The 18,777-nt window shown below is 43.3% G+C and overlaps 1 protein-coding gene across 1 annotated transcript in view; it reads left to right on the top strand.

The window, feature by feature from the left end:
• The window catches only part of slc2a4rg (SLC2A4 regulator), a 62,677-nt gene that overhangs the window by 28,529 nt on the left and 15,371 nt on the right, over nucleotides 1–18,777 (top strand). Inside the window, exons 3-5 of the mRNA XM_062979087.1 lie at nucleotides 9,328–9,437; nucleotides 11,266–11,504; nucleotides 13,598–13,698. Coding sequence (XP_062835157.1) covers nucleotides 9,328–9,437; nucleotides 11,266–11,504; nucleotides 13,598–13,698 — 450 coding nt within the window. The remainder of the gene's footprint in view (nucleotides 1–9,327; nucleotides 9,438–11,265; nucleotides 11,505–13,597; nucleotides 13,699–18,777) is intronic.

The following is an 18,777-nucleotide window of genomic DNA, read 5'->3' as shown; positions in this document are numbered from 1 at the left end:
GTAATAATAAATTAGGGTTGTCATGTGTAAACATGTGTTTGGGATGCATCTTTTCAACAGTACATGTGAAAAGGATCTAGGGACCCTAAGATTAACATGAGCCAGCAGTGTGATGTAGCAGCAAAAACAGCCAATGTAGTTCTAGACTGCATCTAGATGCAGGCAAATAATACATTTGCAAATTTAACTTTTGCAGATTTGTTGTTGAAGGCTTTCATGGCCGGAATCACAGGGTTGTTGTGTGTTTTCCGGTCTGTATGACCATGCTCCAGAAGCATTCTCTCTTGACATTTCACCCACATCTATGGCAGGCATCCTCAGAGATTGTGAGGTATATATTTTGCAGATTTGATTAATATTTTCTCTCTGGCCCCTTTACGGCTCCTCTGTAGCCAACATCTGGCAATCTAATGGCTGTAGCGGCATCTGGTTGCCAAAGCCTATCGTCCTGGTAACATCTGTTAAACATATTTGGCTCTTTGCTTTCGTTGAAGCTACAAGGACAGCAACAGGAAGACCGGTCTCTAATTTCCCTTTTCTTCTCTCTGAGCTGGATCTTTGCCAGTCCCAGGATGGGCTTTGGAGTCAATGCAGTGGAAAGTAGGGCTTGTTTATTCCGTTATATTTGTTTGTCCTTTTCGGAGGCGGTGAGCGGCCAAAGGAAGTGGTGTGGATATGGTTGGAAAGAGGTTCACCGAAGTGTCTAAAAGGGAGCCTGGGGTTCCCATTGGCTCTCTTTGTCTCCTGAAGGCGCTGATAGGTTGCAAGCCTTTTGCGGCTGTTTACATGCAGTGTGTGTGTGTGTTTTAAAGAGCAACCGAGCAGCATCTGCGGCCTGATAACAGTCAGGGACTGCTTTGCAAATGCCGGAATTGAGACCAATACAGATCTCCACTGACCATTTAATGCAGCTGGAAACTAGCTGGAAACATTTAATGGAGTTGGAAACTAGCTGCAAACTGTGGTGACTGGGCAGCAAACTCCCACTAAAGAACATTCTTAATGCGTATTAAATTATCTGTGGTTTATCACCACCGGGGCCTCAAACTTATTCTAGGGTTTCCTGTGTAATCACCTGCACGGCAAAACCACTTTCATCGATTACTTCCTTTATTCCATTTGCAGGCAAATCTCAAAGGTGCATCTGTACAGTAGAATTAATCCAGTTTGACACCACTTTCACTGCCATGGCCCAATGCTATGGAATAGTGGGAGTTGTAGTTTTATACGGTGTCATCATCACTGCAAAGATGTGCTGGTGCCACATCAACCTGCAACTCGCAGGATCCCTTAGCACTTAGTCGTGGATGGTCAAAGCGGTGTCAAACAGCAGTGTAGACATGCCTTCATTTGCAAAACCTCTGGCAATGGGTGCTTTTAAACACAGCCCATCAAGACCTCCTTTTCTGTTTCTCCTCCTCTGTCCATTTTTAGCTACATCGGCATTGGAAGGATAATGAACAAGAACTAGAGAAACCCAGATTTTTGGTGTTGGGTTGCAGCTGTATGATTGCAGGAAATAGGGAAATAAACAAAACTAGAACTGGGAAAAAGCAGAGTTTGGTTGTAGCTGTGTGTCTCTGCCTATTTTTGTTGTTGTTGATGACACAATGACACAGTATGACATCAAACAAGATGTCTATGCTGGATTTTGTATCACAAAATCACAAGTCAAACACTTCCCAAGCGTTTAGGACTGTGTGATTTATTTTCGGATGACGATCCCAGTAAGGTGGCCTTTTGCAGTTAACAGATCGTAATTTTGTCAATGTTTATTGTTTCCAAATGCCAGCTGAGATCTTTTGGTACAGCACTCAGTGTGCCAATTACCACCGGGACCACCTGTACTGGTTTGTGCCAAAGCCTTTGCAGTTCAATCTTGAGGTCCTGATAGCGGCTGAGTTTTTCCTGTTGTTTTTCATCAATCCGACTGTCACCTGGGATGGCGACATCAATAATCCAAAGTTTTATTAGAAACACAACAAGATGAGTCCAGAGCAGACATTCTGCTGACTGTTGTATTGGATCACACGTCGGATTATTATTATTATTATTATTATTATTATTATTATTATTATTATTATTATTAGATACACAACAAGATCAGTTAGTACGCAGCAAACAAGATCACTATACTGGCTGTTGCATTGGATCACACGTCAGACCACCTTGACTGGCTTGTGCCAGAGTCTTTGCAGTTCGATCTTTAAATCCTTGTATTGTATAAGCTTTTCCAGTTGCTCCTCGTCAATTATGCTGTCACCTGAGTTTATTATTATTATTATTATTCTCTCATTTTATCTCTATGATTAAGATGCAAAGCAGCTAAAACAGGTGAGCAAAACCATACCTGCCTCCAGAAACCTTTAATAAAAGAGAGCAAAAAGGGAAAACAGATAAGCATGCCACACTGGCTAGGCCTAGCATGCTCAAAAAGGTATAGAAATAATAATAATAATCATCATCATCATCGAGGATTTAAAGATTGAACTGAAAAGATTCTGGCACAAGCCAGTCAAGGTGGTCCCAGTAGTGATTGGCTCACTGGGTGCAGGGCCTAAAGACCTTGACCAGCGTTTAAAAACAATCGGCGCTGACAAAATCAACATCTGTCAGGTGCAAAAGGCCACCCTACTTGGATCTGCATTCATTATTTGCTGATACATCACATAGTCCTAGACACTTGGGAAGTGTCCAACGTGTGATCCAATACAACAACCAGCATAGTGATCTTGTTTGCTGTGTACTAATCTTGTTGTGTATCAATAATAATATAATGAATTTATTACCTTACTCTATCTGCAGCTCGAGGAGGGGTACATTGTTAAAACAAGAGATTAAACACTATTAAAACACATACAACAGCATACGCAGAGTTAAAATATAAATTGAAATCTGGATTGAATTCACAACTTAAAACTGTCTAGATAGGCCTGTTGGAAGAGATAGGTCTTCAATTCTGTCTTGCTATATTAATTAAGATGGATAAATTGTTCATATGGACATTACTTGTGGTTATGTATTCATTTTCAATACATATATTGAATTATATTTAGCAGAAGCCGAGATGCAATTAATTAGAACAAAAAGTATACATATGTAATAGTTTGCTGGTTGCCTTTGCTTGAGGAGGGGGAAAGTTTATTATGTTTTCAATTTTTAAATTACTTTTTTTTTTTAAAGGTGGTGCTGGAGTTTTGTTGTTGGTTTTTGCTGGTAGGAATGAGGAATAAGTGGGTGGGAATATTATGGGTTTGTTTTTCTATCAAAGTCTCTTTTTTAGTGTCTGTGATTGTTTTATTTTTTGTTTTTAATTTGTTATGGATATATATATATATATATATATATATATATATATATATATATATATGTCCCAGAGCACTGTACCACACTAACTCTAACCTTCCAAATTACTGAGCCTTGCAAAGGGAACAGCGGCCATCCGGATAGCAAAAGCACAATGCCAATGTGTTCCTGTGGCGAGGAAATAGAGTGGCAGATGCTGAAACCGCAGGCTGGTCTTGGCATTTCCTTCCTTTTTGACATTTGTGGGAGAAACAGGAAGCTTTCTTATGGCCAGTTTGATTTTCAGGTCGGTCGGCGATTTCATCCTGCTCAGGTTGCTTCCCTCTGAGAGTGTTCCTTGCATTGGCATTCCTTGGCAAAATTACTTTTATCTCATCATTCTGGCATTTGAGAGTTAAACTTCCCCAGTGTGGTGTGTACAGTTGGACCTTTTTTATCCGTCAGGGTTTGGTTTGGTTCCAGAACCCACTGTGGATACCCGAATCCATGGATGCTCAAGTCCCAGTGCATCTAAAATACACGGGGAAAGGTAGATGCCAGACAAATGTAGTTTCTGGTTGCTTGAGAGTTAGTATTAAAAAATCAGCCTAACTGATATGGTATGGGATACTATTTCCCATACTATACCATATCAGCTCTGTATTGGCTTGACATTAATATCCAAGCTCTCTTTTACTAAAGGTTTCTTGGGCTCGGGCTGTGGCGCAGGCTGGAGAGCAGCTGCAATGAATCACTGCAATGAATCACTCTGACCAGGAGGTCATGAGTTCGAGGCCCGCTCGGAGCCTATGTTTGTCTTGTCTTTGTTCTATGTTAAAAGGCATTGAATGTTTGCCTATATGTGTAATGTGATCCGCCCTGAGTCCCCTTCAGGGTGAGAAGGGTGGAATATAAATGCTGTAAATAAATAAATAATAATAATAATTATTATTATTATTGGATAATAAGGAGGGACTAAGGAAAAGCCTATTAAACATCAAATTAGGTTATGATTTTACAAATTAAGCAACAAAACATCATGTTAAACAACAAATTTGACAGAAAAAGTAGTTCAATACGTAGTAATGTTATGCTGTAATTACTGTATTTACGAATTTAGCACCAAAATATCATGATATATTGAAAACATTGACTACAAAAATGGCTTGGATAATCCAGAAGCTTGGATAAGCGAGGATTGGATAAGTGAGACTCTACTGTAAAAACAAATTTTTAAAAATGTCAAACCTAATGTAACACAAGCAGTTTAATAATAATAATAATAATAATAATAATAATAATAATAATAATAATAATAATAATACAGTAGAGTCTCACTTATCCAAGCTAAACGGGCCGCCAGAAGCTTGGATAAGTGAATATCTTGGATAATAAGGAGGGACTAAGGAAAAGCCTATTAAACATCAAATTAGGTTATGATTTTACAAATTAAGCAACAAAACATGTTAAACAACAATTTTGACAGAAGAAGTAGTTCAGTACGCAGTAATGTTATGTTGTAATTACTGTATTTACGAATTTAGCACCAAAATATCATGATATATTGAAAATATTGACTACAATAGGCTTGGATAATCCAGAAACTTGGATAAGCGAGGCTTGGATAAGTGAGACTACTGTAAAAGCAATTTTTAAAAAAAGTCAAACCTAATGTAACACAAGCAGCTCTATAATAATAATAATAATAATAATAATAATAATAATAATAATAATAATAATAATAATAATAATAATAAAAGGTAAAGGTTTCCCCTGACGTTAAGTCCAGTCATGTCTGACTCTGGGGGTTGGTGCTCATCTCCATTTTTTAAGCCGAAGAGCCGGCGTTGTCCGTAGACACCTCCAAGGTCATGTGGCCGGCATGACTGCAAGGAGCGCCGTTACCTTCCCGTCGGAGCGGTACCTATTCATCTACTCACATTTGCATGTTTTCGAACTGCTAGGTTGGCAGAAGCTGAAGCTAACAGCGGGGGCTCACTCCATTCCCAGGATTTGAACCTGGGACCTTTCGGTCTGCAAGTTCAGCAGCTCAGCGCTTTAATGCACTTTGTTATGGAGGCTCCTAATAATAATAATAATAATAATAATAATAATAATAATAATAATAATAATAATAATTTATTTATTTGTTTATTTATATACTGCCCTATCTCCTCAGGGCGGCTTCCAACATGATAAAAACAATACAATACAGTACACATAATAAAAACAGAAACATACAACAATTTAAAAATAATACAAGTAATAGACATTTGTGAATGCTGCACATTTTCTTCGGGTTTTTTGCCGTTTGCTTGAGAGTTCTGGTTAACTAAGTGTCTACTCCATAAAGCAGCAAAAATATATGTTTCCTTTTTGGATATTTTAAAAAATATTTTTGAGCCACGGAAGGCTAATTCTGCAATTGCAGAATCCATGGATACGGGCGAACAACTGTAATAATAATCGCTTCTTGGAACAGGATTGTTTGCATGTGATCTGGCAACCCCTCTGATGAAGGGCCAGGCATCTCTGCTGGATAGGGATGATGGGTGTTGCAGTCGCCTGGCACAACAGGAAGGCTCCAGGCTGGGGAAGGAGAAGGAGGAGGAGACGTGTTGGCAGATAAAACCGAGGTTACCAGATTACCTGGAGACATGTCTTGAAAAACGAGCCTTCCCCCTGGAACTTAGCATTTCCTTGGAATGTAAAAGATTAACCGCAGGGTTGCACAATCCCTGTCCGCAAGGGCTGCGATGGGAGGTTTGGAGAGCGAGCGAGCGTCTCCTTGCCCTTTCGAGAGGGCTGTTGGAGACCTTGTAGGAGGCGGAGGGGGAGCCGCCAGAGAGAATAAAGGCTTTGTTGAAACCGTGGGCCTAAACTCCCCGCCCCGAAACACGGATCTCATCCCATGGACTCAAGCCAGGGCTTGTTGTGAGAATTAGGAGCGAAGCAGTGGCTGACGACTTGGGGATGGAAGGAGAAGAAGGACAACACGTCGGGCCAAAACATCACACAATTTTTGTTCCTGGGTTATAAATGCAATTTCCTAATTGGTCCTATCATGGGACCCTCCGGGGTCTAGTACCTCTAAACAAATAAATAGATGTCAAACCAGAACTTGCTGAAAACCCACCTCCTGATTTTAAAAAATATGCATTTAAAAGCCCATCCATATATATTCCTGTGACTATTCTCTTGATAAACTCAAGGGATAGATTTAACATGTCAACATGAGTTTTCAAACATAACTTCCTGAGCACTCCTCAATTGTTTCTGCATGAAATGCAGAATCCCATTTTCAATGAATTCAGGGCTTGCAGCTGATAAACTCAACTTTGGGCTGGGTATCAGGAGCAGAAAGAGTAGATACTATTTATTTATTTATTTATTTATTTATTTATTTATTTATTTATTTATTTATTTACAGTATTTATATTCCACCCTTCTCACACCGAAGGGGACTCAGGGTGGATCACATTATATACATATAGGGCAAACATTCAATGCCCATAAACACATCGAACCGAGACAGAGACAGACAGAAGCAGAGGCAATTTAACCTTCTCCTGAGGTGATGTTCAATTCTGGCCACAGGGAGGAGCAGCTGCTTCATCATCCACTGTGACGGCACTTCCTCATTTCAATGTCATAAATTAGTTAAACTTGCCCCCCCACTTTATAAAAGTGGTACCTTATTTCCTATTTGATAGATGCAACTATCTTTCGGGTTGCTAGGTCAGCAACGAGAAGGGGCTATTTTTTATTTTTTTAATTGACGGGTGCTCACCCCACCATGGGCTGGCCTCGAACTCATGACCTCATGGTCAGAGTGCTTTATTGCAGCAGGCTGCTCACCAGCCTGCGCCACAGCCCGGCCCCTACTACGATTGAATCCCTTGCTGAATCCCATCCTGAGTCCCTTCAGGGAGAGAGGGCGGGATATAAAGTTTATTATTATTATTATTATTATTAAGTATACTTTCAGGAATAATATGGCTTCTGGGAATCAAAAGGCTCATGGAACTATGAAGCAGCTTCTGGGGGTTGGTTGTGTGCAATAGGTGGGAAATGTTAAATCCTCCAGTTGTTTTGGACTGTAACTCCCAGAGCCTGTTACCTTTAATAATGCTGGCTAGAGATGTGAAAGTTCGCAACTCTTGCTGTAAAATCAATATGGTAGCTGACTTCTTGTTATCTGCTGACTCTCTAATTAAGTTGTTACTAAATAAAGGATAGGTAAAGGTAAAGGTTTCCCCTGACGTTAAGTCCAGTCATGTCTGACTCTGGGTGTTGGTGCTCATCTCCATTTCTAAGCCTAAGAGCCGGCGTTGTCCATAGACACCTCCAAGGTCATGTGGCCATAGGCATGACTGCATGGAGCGCTGTTACCTTTCCGCTGGAGCGGTACCTATTGATCTACTCACATTTGGCATGTTTTCAAACTGCTAGGTTGGCAGGAGCTGGAGCTAACAGCGGCCGCTCACGCCGCTCCCGGGGTTTGAACCTGGGACCTTTCGGTCTCCAGCTCAGTGCTTTAAAGCATTTCGCCACTGGGGCTCCTGCAAATATAGTGATGAATTTTTTAAAAGTCAATTCATATAACCCTATTATGGATTCCGTAACTCAGACAACTTCCACACTGAGAAACTTCTGAGATCAGCCCTCGGTGGTGCAGCAGATTAAACCGCTGAGCTGCTCAACTTACTGACCGAAAGGTTGGTGGTTCGAATCCAGGGAGCGGAGCTCCCGCTGTTAGCCCCAGCTTCAGCCAACCTAGCAGTTCTGAAAACATGCAAATTTGAGTAGATCAATAGGTACTGCTCTGGCGGGAAGGTAACGCTGCTCCATGCAGTCATGCCGGCCACATGACCTTGGAGGTGTCTACGGATAACGCCGGCTCTTTGGCTTAGTAATGGAGATGAGCACCCAGAGCTGGACACAACTATAGACTTCATGTTAGGGGAAAACCTTTATCTTTACTATAGACTACATAATCAAGACAACTTCCACAATAAGAAGCTTCTGAAATGAGATGGGTCCTGGTGGCTTTAAGGGTTGTTGTTTCCCAAACATTTGTCCTCCAGGTATTTTGTACTTCAACTTCCAGAAATCCCACCCAGTTTAGCCAACAGCCAGGAATCCTGGAAGCTGAAGCTCCAAATTCCTAGAGATCCAGAGTTTGAGCATTTAAAGGTCAATTGATGTAACTTTGGTAACTATTTGAAAGTACATGATACTTATTGAAAATACTTTTTATGATCTGAAAAAGGTAGAATGGAGAATCTGGAGGGATCAAAGGATTCATATGGTGGCTCAGAGCTATGCCTTAGCAATACCTATAATATTATGTATTACAAATTTTTCTGTTCCTGGTTCAAAAGTTTTATTTCCTGTTTAATTGTGCGGTACAGTAGAGTCTCACTTATCCAAGCTTCTGGATTATCCAAGCCATTTTTGTAGTCAATGTTTTCAATATATCGTGATATTTTGGTGCTAAATTCATAAATACAGTAATTACAACATATCATTACTGCGTATTGAACTCCTTTTTCTGTCCAATTTGTTGTATAACATGATGTTTTGGTGCTTAATTTGTAAAATCATAACCTAATTTGATGTTTAATAGGCTTTTCCTTAATCCCTCCTTATTATCCAAGATATTCGCTTATCCAAGCTTCTGGATAAGTGAGACTCTATTGTACTTACTTTGATAGCCGTTGTTATACTCCAGAAGCTTCATTTTTGCAGCTGTCACAAACTAGGTTGAACTGGTTGAGACTCGATGAGCTATTCATTGAAAAACTAGAGCAACATGTGCTGCAGGATGTTGCTCCCACAGAAACAAAATTTGTGCAGTTTAATAAACTTCTTTCCATATTTTTATGATAGAACCAATTAGCAAATGACATTTATAACCCAGACAAAAAATTGTGTTACATAGTGTAATAGATGGCAAAGCTTTACTGATGTCTGGAGCCTGGAATGTTGTCTGTGTCAGTGGAGGTGTCTCAAGACTTTTTTTTTCTCCTTGCCTTTCAGGAGACTCTCAGGGAAGGCAGGGATCGACGAGGTTATGGCAGCTGCGGTCCTCACAAGCTTGTCCACCAGCCCAGTTGTGCTCAACAACGCACCTAACGGTTTCGGCACAGGTATGGCAAAGTCTACACAACCGTAGCACTCTCACAATCTTGTGGATGGTTGGAGCGATAAGGCGGGAAGCCAAGCAAGGAATCTTACCTGTCATCAGCTACCCAATGGCTAATCAGCCTTCGTTGATTAGTGGCCATTTGGGCACAACAGGAGGGCCAAGCAAAGAATCCTACTAGATTCATCACCAGCTAGACAGAGATGGATGAGCTTTGGCTGACACTGTAGTGGCCATATGGGCAGGAGTGGGCTGCCAAGCGGATTGTTTTTTGCAACCACAACGTGCTGCAGCAAGCAGCCTCCTGAACACACAAGCAATCTTCCATAGGGGCCGGGCTGTGGCGCAGGCTGGTGAGCAGCCTGCTGCAATAAATCACTCTGACCATGAGGTCATGAGTTCGAAGGCAGCCCATGGCAGGGTGAGCACCCATCAATTAAAAATTAAAAATAGCCCCTGCTCGTTGCTGACCTAGCAATCCAAAAGATAGTTGCATCTATCAAGTAGGAAATAAGGTACCACTTATAAAAGGTGGGGAGGCAAATTTAACTAATTTACAACGTTGGAATGAGGAAGTGCGGTCAGAGTGGATGATGAAGCAGCTGCTCCCCCCTGTGGCCAGAATCGAACATCCCCTCAGGAGAAGGTTAAATTGCCTCTGCGTCTGTCTCTGTCTCGGTTCTATGTGTATATGGGCATTGAATGTTTGCCCTATATGTGTATAATGTGATCCGCCCTGAGTCCCCTTCGGGGTGAGAAGGGCAGAATATAAATACTGTAAATAAATAAATAATAGTTCACCATGGCATCAAGGGGTTCAAAACATGATGAAAATGCCTCCAACTCCATCTTAGGATATGGTGCATTTTGGAGCTATTTAGGTGGAGGTTTGCTATTGGGGGACACTTCTCTCTAACCACACCCAGTTGTGTATAGTCCTAACAGTAATGTCAATAATGTCTGGACTGTACACAAAGATTTCCTCATTTTCATCACACGGTAATAGTAGTAGTAGTAGTAGTAGTAGTAGTAATAATAATAATAACAATACTTTATTTTTCTATCCCACCACCATCTCCCCGAAGGGACTCTGTTCTCTCCAACACAACAGGCAATTTGCGTCATCCAGCTGTCTTAATATGCATGCGGTGTCACTGGCAGAAGGAGTGTCATAATAATAATGATAATAATAATAATAATACTATGAGGATTTAAAGATCGAACTGCAAAGATTCTGGCACAAGCCAGTCAAGGTGATTCCTGTATTGATCGGCATAATGGGTGCAGTGCCTAAAGACCTTGGCCAGCACTCCATTCCTCCTTAGGATTTTACGGTGCATTTTGGAGCTATTAAAAGAAGCCCCGGTGACGAAGTGTGTTAAAGCACTGAGCTGCTGAATTTGCAGACCGAAAGGTCACAGGTTCAAATCCTGGGAATGGAGTGAACGCCCACTGTTAGCTCCAGCTTCTGCCAACCTAGCAGTTCGAAAACATGCCAATGTGAGTAGATCAATAGGTACCGCTCCGGCGGGAAGGTAACGGCGCTCCATGCAGTCATGCCGGCCACATGACCTTGGAGGTGTCTACAGACAACGCTGGCTCTTCGGCTTAGAAATGGAGATGAGCACCAACCCCCCAGAATCGGACACAAGTAGACTTAACGTCAGGGGAAAACCTTTTACCTTAACCTTGGAGCTATTAAAAGTAATTGGGTGGGGGATTTGTCACACCAGGCTATGTTGTGACCTCCAGCTGCGTTCAGATGCAAGCAGAGTTACAGAGTTTGTGTTACTGGCAGAAGGAGCACTGTATGTTCTTCTCTCCCTCGGCAGAGACCCGCTGTGACGCCTGGAAGGAGGGTCCGGCCATGTCCTCCAGCTACAGCAGCGGCAGCAACACCAGCGGCGAGTGGAGCTGGGACCCCCCCAGCGACCTCTCCACCCCTTCCACCCCATCACCGCCCCTCTCCACGGACATCACCACCAGCTTCCTCTCCTCCCTCCAGGCCGACCTCGAGGAGACCGAAGCCAGCCACTTCCTCTTTGGGGACCCCATCCCCAGGAAGCGGAAGGTGAGCAAGACCTTGGAAGACAGGTTGGCTCTGGACTTAGAAAGCAACATAGACTCAGTTAAGAACAGGGCTGAGACAATAGGAAGTGAGAGAAATCTAGACCAGGAAGGGGAATCCCCTCCTGAAAGAGTTATTATCATGGGGAAAAGGGGTCTCCATTGAAGCTTTATCAACAATCCCTGTTTCCACAATTGGCCATTTTTTTTTTTTCAAAATCAATTTCTCACCGGGACAGAAGGTGAGTTGAAATAGCCCACATTTGACAAACTAGTCAAATATGGGCTAGGTAAAACTGCAGTTAGGTAGCTCTGTAATTGGTAAAGCCAACGAATCCAGAGGGTGCTCACCAATGCTTCCTCTTCATCCTGGAAAGAAGTGACGAGTGGAGTGCCAGAAGCAGGGTTCCGTCCTGGGCTCGGTTCTGTTCAACATCCTTATTAATGACTTAGATGGAGGGTTAGAAGGCACGATCATCAAGTTTGCTGACAACACCAAATTGGGAGGGATAGCAACAACAACAACAAAACTTTATTTTTATACCGCTCTATCTCCGACAAGGACTCAGAGTGGTTTACACATCATAAAAACAATCAATACATATACATAATACAAAATACAAGAAACCAATATAACAGCAATATGACAGCAATTAACAAACACGGTTTTAACAGATTAGAGAGATGATTGGCCAAAACTAACAAAATGAAGTTCAACAGGGACAAATGCAAGATACTCCCCTTAGGTAGAAAAAATGAAATGCAAAGATACAGAATGGGGGACGCCTGGCTCGACAGCAGTACATGTGAAAAAGATCTTGGTGTCCTCGTGGGGATCAAGTTGAACATGAGCCAACAATGTGATGCCAATGGGATTTTGGCCTGCATCAAGAGGAGTCTAGTGTCTAGATCCAGGAAAGTCATGCTCCCCCTCTATTCTATTCTGCCTTGGTCAAACCACACCTGGAATCACACTGTGTCCATTTCTGGGCATCACAATTGAAGGGAGATATTGAAAAGTTGGAATGTGTCCAGAGGAGGGTGACTAAAATGATCCAGGATCTGGAGAAAAAGCCATATGAGGAGCGGCTTAAAGAGCTGGGCATGTTTAGCCTGCAGAAGAGAAGGCTGAGAGGAGACATGATGAGGGCCATGGATCAAGATGGGAGGAAAAGTCATAGGGAGGAGGGCGCAAGCTTGTTTTCTGCCTCCCTGGAGACTGGGACATGGAACAATGGCTTCAAACTAATAGAAAGGAGATTCCACCTGAACATGAGGAAGAACTTCCTAACTGTGAGAGAGAGCTGTTCAGCTGTGAACCTCTCTACTGCGGACTGTGGTGAAGGCTCCTTCTTTGGAGGCTTTTAAGCCGAGGCTGGATGGCCATCTGTCGGGGGTGCTTTGAATGTGATTTTCCTGCTTCTTGGCAGGGGGTTGGACTGGATGGCCCACGAGGTCTCTTTATGATTCTATGAAATCTTCTGAGTAGGGGCACAGGCAGCAAAGCAAATGCCATCGATATGTTCACCCTTCCCATTGTTATCCAAAGCTAATATGTGTATATATGTATATGTTTGGCTGGAGTTACACTTAAATATTTACTTGTTTTGGCTTACAAACAAATTCAGCTATGGAACAAACCTACAGAACCTATTTGGTTTGTAACTTGCGGACTGCTTGTACAGTACAATCCCCATATTATTGCTTTATCTCGCCAAGCGTGTTTGCAGAGGTTGCTTCCTTCTTCCAAATGTTATTCAGTCCTTTGATTCCCTTTGTCTGGGAAGGGAACATCCATGAAACTTTCCTCTGGATGGAAAGGGAGACATTGCTGTTCCAAAGAGCTTACTATAAATTTGTAGTACTTTTTGCAGACTCTTCAGTTAATTTTTTTAAAGCAAAGTTAATGCTAATGTAAATAGTTGTCTTGTGTCCGCTGTTGCTGTAAGACCCTCTCTCTGGTTTCGTGGTTGGCTTTGGAGTCTCGTAAGCCCAACCTCCCAAGATAGAGCTTCCTAATCTTCATGACAAAGCAGGAGAGTTTGAGTGAGACTGTGAGCCTTATGAAGCTGTCCTCTCTCTTTTTTCCTGCCACAGAACTCCACCAAGGTGATGTTCAAGTGCTTATGGAAGAACTGCGGGAAGGTGCTGAGCAGCTCGTCTGGAATGCAGAAACATATCAGGACCATCCATCTGGGGTAGGTTTGGCCCTTGGGGTCATTCAGGGCAGATCCTTTTGATAGGTGGCTTTGAAGAATAGGCTGAGAAGCTGGAAAGATATCGTGGCCTGCTTTTGGATTCCTTTCTTTCTATCCTTTACCACACTGAGTCTCCCTCAGAGAGAGAGGGCAGTCTATAAATAAAGTATTTAATGTATTGTCAAAAGCATTCATGGCCGGAATCACTGGGTTGCTGTGAGTCTTTCGGGCTGTCCATGTTCCAAACGCTTTCTCTCTTGACGTTTCACCCACGTCTGTGGCAGGCATCCTCAGAGGTTGTGAGGTACCTCACAACCTCTGAGGATGCCTGCCACAGACGTGGGTGAAACGTCAGGAGAGAAAGCGTCTGGAACATGGCCATACAACCCAAAGGACTCACAGCAACTCAATAAAGTATTTGTTAGCGTATTTATTATCTCTTTCTCTCTTACTTTAATTTGACACATGAAAGTATCTAAAACATCTATCTATACACATAATACCCAAAGGAGCCCCGGTGGTGAAGTGTGTTAAAGCATTGAGCTGCTGAACTTGCAGACCGAAAGGTCGCAGGTTCAAATCCTGGGAGCAGAGTGAGCGCCCGCTGTTTGCTACAGCTTCTGCCAACCTAGCAGTTCAAAAACATGCAAATGTGAGTAGATCACTAGGTACTGCTCTGGCGGGAAGGTAACGGCTCTCCATGCAGTCATGCCAGCCACATGACCTTGGAGGTGTCGACGGACAACGCCGGTTCTTCGGCTTAGAAATGGAGATGAGCACCAAACCCCAGAGTCAGACATAACTGGACTTAACGTCAGGGGAAACCTTTACCTTTTATACACATAATAAAAGTGAAAATGTGTATGTGGCGGCGTGCCCACTTACACAGATAGACTCCCACCTCCACAAACAGCTGTAGTTCCCACTACGTAGGAGACACCATGACCCTCCCTCTAGTGACATCGCAGGTTATAGTGAGCACCACATCCCAGTGTTTGTTTCTCTCTCCATTACTATCGAATTCGCATGACCACGCCTACTACCTCTCCCTTAACCCTTTCCTACTCTTTTCAACTCCGTCTGCATAACAAACAGCAGTACTGATTAATAACTAAACATACTGGAGGGGTTTGTGGAACTGACTTCATAGAATCATAGAATCATAGAATAGTAGAGTTGGAAGAGACCTCAAGGGCCATCTAGTCCAACCCCCCGCTAAGAAGCAGGAAATCGCATTCAAAGCACCCCCGACAGATGGCCATCCAGCCTCTGCTTAAAAGCCTCCAAAGAAGGAGCCTCCACCACGGCCCGGGGGAGAGAGTTCCACTGCCGAACAGCCCTCACAGGGAGGAAGTTCTTCCTGATGTTCAGGTGGAATCTCCTTTCCTGTAGTTTGAAGCCATTGTTCCGTGTCCTAGTCTGCAGGGCAGCAGAAAATAAGCTTGCTCCCTCCTCCCTATGACTTCCCCTCACATATTTGTACATGGCTATCATGTCTCCTCTCAGCCTTCTCTTCTGCAGGCTAAACATGCCCAGCTCTTTAAGCCTCTCCTCATAGGGCTTGTTCTCCAGACCCTTAATCATTTTAGTTGCCCTCCTCTGGACGCTTTCCAGCTTGTCAGCATCTCCCTTCATCTGCGGTGCCCAAAACTGGACACAGTATTCCAGGTGTGGTCTGACCAAGGCAGAATAGAGGGGGAGCATGACTTCCCTGGATCTAGACGTTATTCCCCTATTGATGCAGGCCAAAATCCCATTGGCTTTTTTAGCTGCCGCATCACATTGTAGGCTCATGTTTAACTTGTTGTCCACGAGGACTCCAAGATCTTTTTCGCACACACTGCTGTCAAGCCAGGCGTCCCCCATTCTGTATCTTTGATTTCCATTTTTTCTGCCGAAGTGAAGTATCTTGCATTTTTCCCTGTTGAACTTCATTTTGTTAGTTTCGGCCCATCTCTCTAGTCTGTCAAGATCGTTTTGAATTCTGCTCCTGTCTTCTGGAGTGTTAGCTATCCCTCCGAGTTTGGTGTCATCTGCAAACTTGATGATCGTGCCTTCTAACCCTTCGTCTAAGTCGTTAATAAAGATGTTGAACAGAACCGGGCCCAGGACGGAGCCCTGCGGCACTCCACTTGTCACTTCTTTCCATGATGAAGACGACGCATTGGTGAGCACCCTTTGGGTTCGTTCGCTTAGCCAATTACAGATCCACCTAACCGTAGTTTTGTCTAGCCCACATTTTACTAGTTTGTTTGCCAGAAGGTCGTGGGGGACTTTGTCGAAGGCCTTACTGAAATCTAGATATGCTACATCCACGGCATTCCCTGTATCGACCCAACTCGTAACTCTATCGAAAAAAGAGATCAGATTAGTCTGGCATGACTTGTTTTTGGTAAATCCGTGTTGACTATTAGCAATGACCGCATTTGTTTCTAAGTGTTTGCAGACCACTTCCTTAATGATCTTTTCCAGAATCTTGCCTGGTATTGATGTGAGGCTGACCGGACGGTAATTGTTTGGGTCGTTCTTTTTTCCCTTCTTGAAGATAGGGACCACATTCGCCCTCCTCCAATCTGCTGGGACTTCTCCTGTTCTCCAAGAACTCTCGAAGATGATTGCCAGTGGTTCTGAAATAACTTCCGCTAGTTCCTTCAATACTCTTGGATGTAGCTGATCTGGCCCTGGGGACTTGAATTCGTTTAGAGTGGCCAGGTGTTCCTGGACAACTTGTTTCCCTATTTGGGGTTGGATTTCCCCCAATCCTTCGTCCATTCCATGTTGCTGAGGTTGAAGATGGCTTTCTTTTTGTGAGAAGACCGAGGCAAAGAAGGCATTAAGCAGTTCTGCCTTTTCCCTATCCCCTGTCACCATCACCCCATCTACTCCTTGCAGTGGCCCTATCGCCTCCTTTTTCTTCCTTTTTCTACCAACATAAGCAAAAAAACCTTTTTTGTTGTTTTTTATGTCCCTGGCAAGCCTGAGCTCATTTTGCGCTTTAGCCTTGCGAACCTTTTCCCTACAGGAGTTGGCTATACGTTTGAATTCTTCTTTGGTGATTTCTCCCCTTTTCCACTTCTTGTGCATGTCACTTTTGAGCTTTAGCTCAGTTAGAAGTTCTTTGGACATCCATTCTGGCTTCTTTGCACTTGTCTTATTTTTCTTCTTTGTTGGCACTGTTTGCATTTGCGCCTTGAGTATTTCACTTTTGAAAAACTCCCATCCATCCTTAACTCCCTTGTTTTTTAATATCGGCGTCCATGGAATGCCGCTCAGTAATTCCTTCATTTTTTGGAAGTCAGCTCTCTTAAAGTCCAGAATGCGTGTTTGACTTGTCTTAGTTTCAGCATTCCTTTGTATTGCAAACTGCAGGAGCACATGGTCACTTGCCCCTAAGGATCCAACCACTTCAACTGTATTGATCAGGTCTTCCACATTTGTTAAGATTAGATCAAGAGTTGCTGATCCCCTTGTTGCCTCTTCTACCTTCTGGACCATAAAATTATCTGCAAGGCAAGTGAGGAATTTGTTGGACTTTGTACTCTTGGCTGAGTTTGTTTTCCAGCAGATATCGGGATAATTGAAATCACCCATGACTACTATATCTCTTCTTTGTGCCTGTTTGGTCAGCTGTTGACAGAAGGCTTCATCAAGTCCTTCATCCTGACTCGGAGGTCTGTAGTAGACACCCACGACAAGATCTTTTTGAGTCCCGGTTCCCTTGATTCTTATCCAGATGCTTTCAAGCTGGTTTCCCGGATTACAGTCTTGCATTTCTTCTGCAACGTAACTGTTTTTGACATATAAAGCTACTCCCCCTCCTCTCCCCTTTGTTCTATTTATGTGAAAGAGGTTATAGCCCTCAATGGTTAAATTCCAGTGATGGGAGTCATCCCACCAGGTTTCAGTGATGCCTATGACATCGTATGTGTGGTGCTGTGCTAGGAGTTGGAGTTCGTCTTGCTTATTTCCCATGCTCTGAGCATTAGTGTAAAGACATGTAAGCCCCTGTGACCTCCCCTCGAACTGTTTATTTGGGATTATTGTGCTCTCTGTACTTGGTCCTTGCTGTGTTTGTGCAGCCCTCCGTTTAGCCTTACGGCGGTTCCCTGTGGTCGTGGGTAATATAGTGTTCGCCAGGCTGTTGTTCCCCTCCCCCAGTGGATTTAGTTTAAAGTGCGCCTGATGAGGTTTGTGAGTCTGTGTGCAAAAAGATGTTTTCCTACTTGTGTGAGATGCACCCCATCGCTTGCCAGTAGTCCATCCTCTTGGAAGAGTAGACCATGGTCAAGGAAGCCAAAATGCTCCTCTTGACACCATTTTCTGAGCCAGTTATTGACCTGTACTATTTTTCCGGCCCTTGTAGAGCCATGTCCTACAACGGGGAGGAGGGATGAAAAGATCACATGTACATTATACAGTTTTAGCTTTGTTCCCAGAGCTCGAAAATCATTTGTGATCTTTTGAAAAGTATGCCTAGCGGTGTCATTGGTACCTACATGAATCAACATAAGGTGGGGAGGGTGATGGGGCTTTAGGAGCCTGCTGAGCCTCTGAGTGATATGGTGTATTTTTGCCCCCGGGAGGCAGCATGTTTCTCGAGCCATCCCATCCGGTCTGGAAATGATGGCTTCCGTTCCTCTAAGGAGGGAGTCACCTACTACCAAGACCTGTTTCCTTTGAGGATTGACAGGGTCCCTTTTGTGCAAGACAGTGTGTATGTCCCCTGAAGAGTGTTCCTGTTGAAGTGAATCATGTAGGTGTAAAGTGTTGTCCTCCTCCTCAACATCCCCAGTGCATTCATCAATGACAATCCATTGAGATACATCCGAGAGCCCATTACTCTCCCAAGGATGTTCCTGTTGCTCCTGGTCTATGATTGGGGATGGAGCATTTGCATGATTACATAAGTGTGACTGTGGTGATGCACTGTCCCTGTCAGGGCTATCCCCTGCGCATTGATCCAGGATGGTCCACTGAGTGGTATCTAAGAAACTGTGGTCCTCCACAAGATGTGTTTCCTGATTGTATGTTAATGCTGTAAGAATTTCAAATCTGTTGTGTAAATGCAGCTGAGCAGAG

The sequence above is a fragment of the Anolis carolinensis genome, chromosome 4 (genome assembly GCF_035594765.1).
Source record: "Anolis carolinensis isolate JA03-04 chromosome 4, rAnoCar3.1.pri, whole genome shotgun sequence".
Taxonomy (NCBI): domain Eukaryota; kingdom Metazoa; phylum Chordata; class Lepidosauria; order Squamata; family Dactyloidae; genus Anolis; species Anolis carolinensis.
This window is presented reverse-complemented; position numbering and strand designations above follow the sequence as displayed.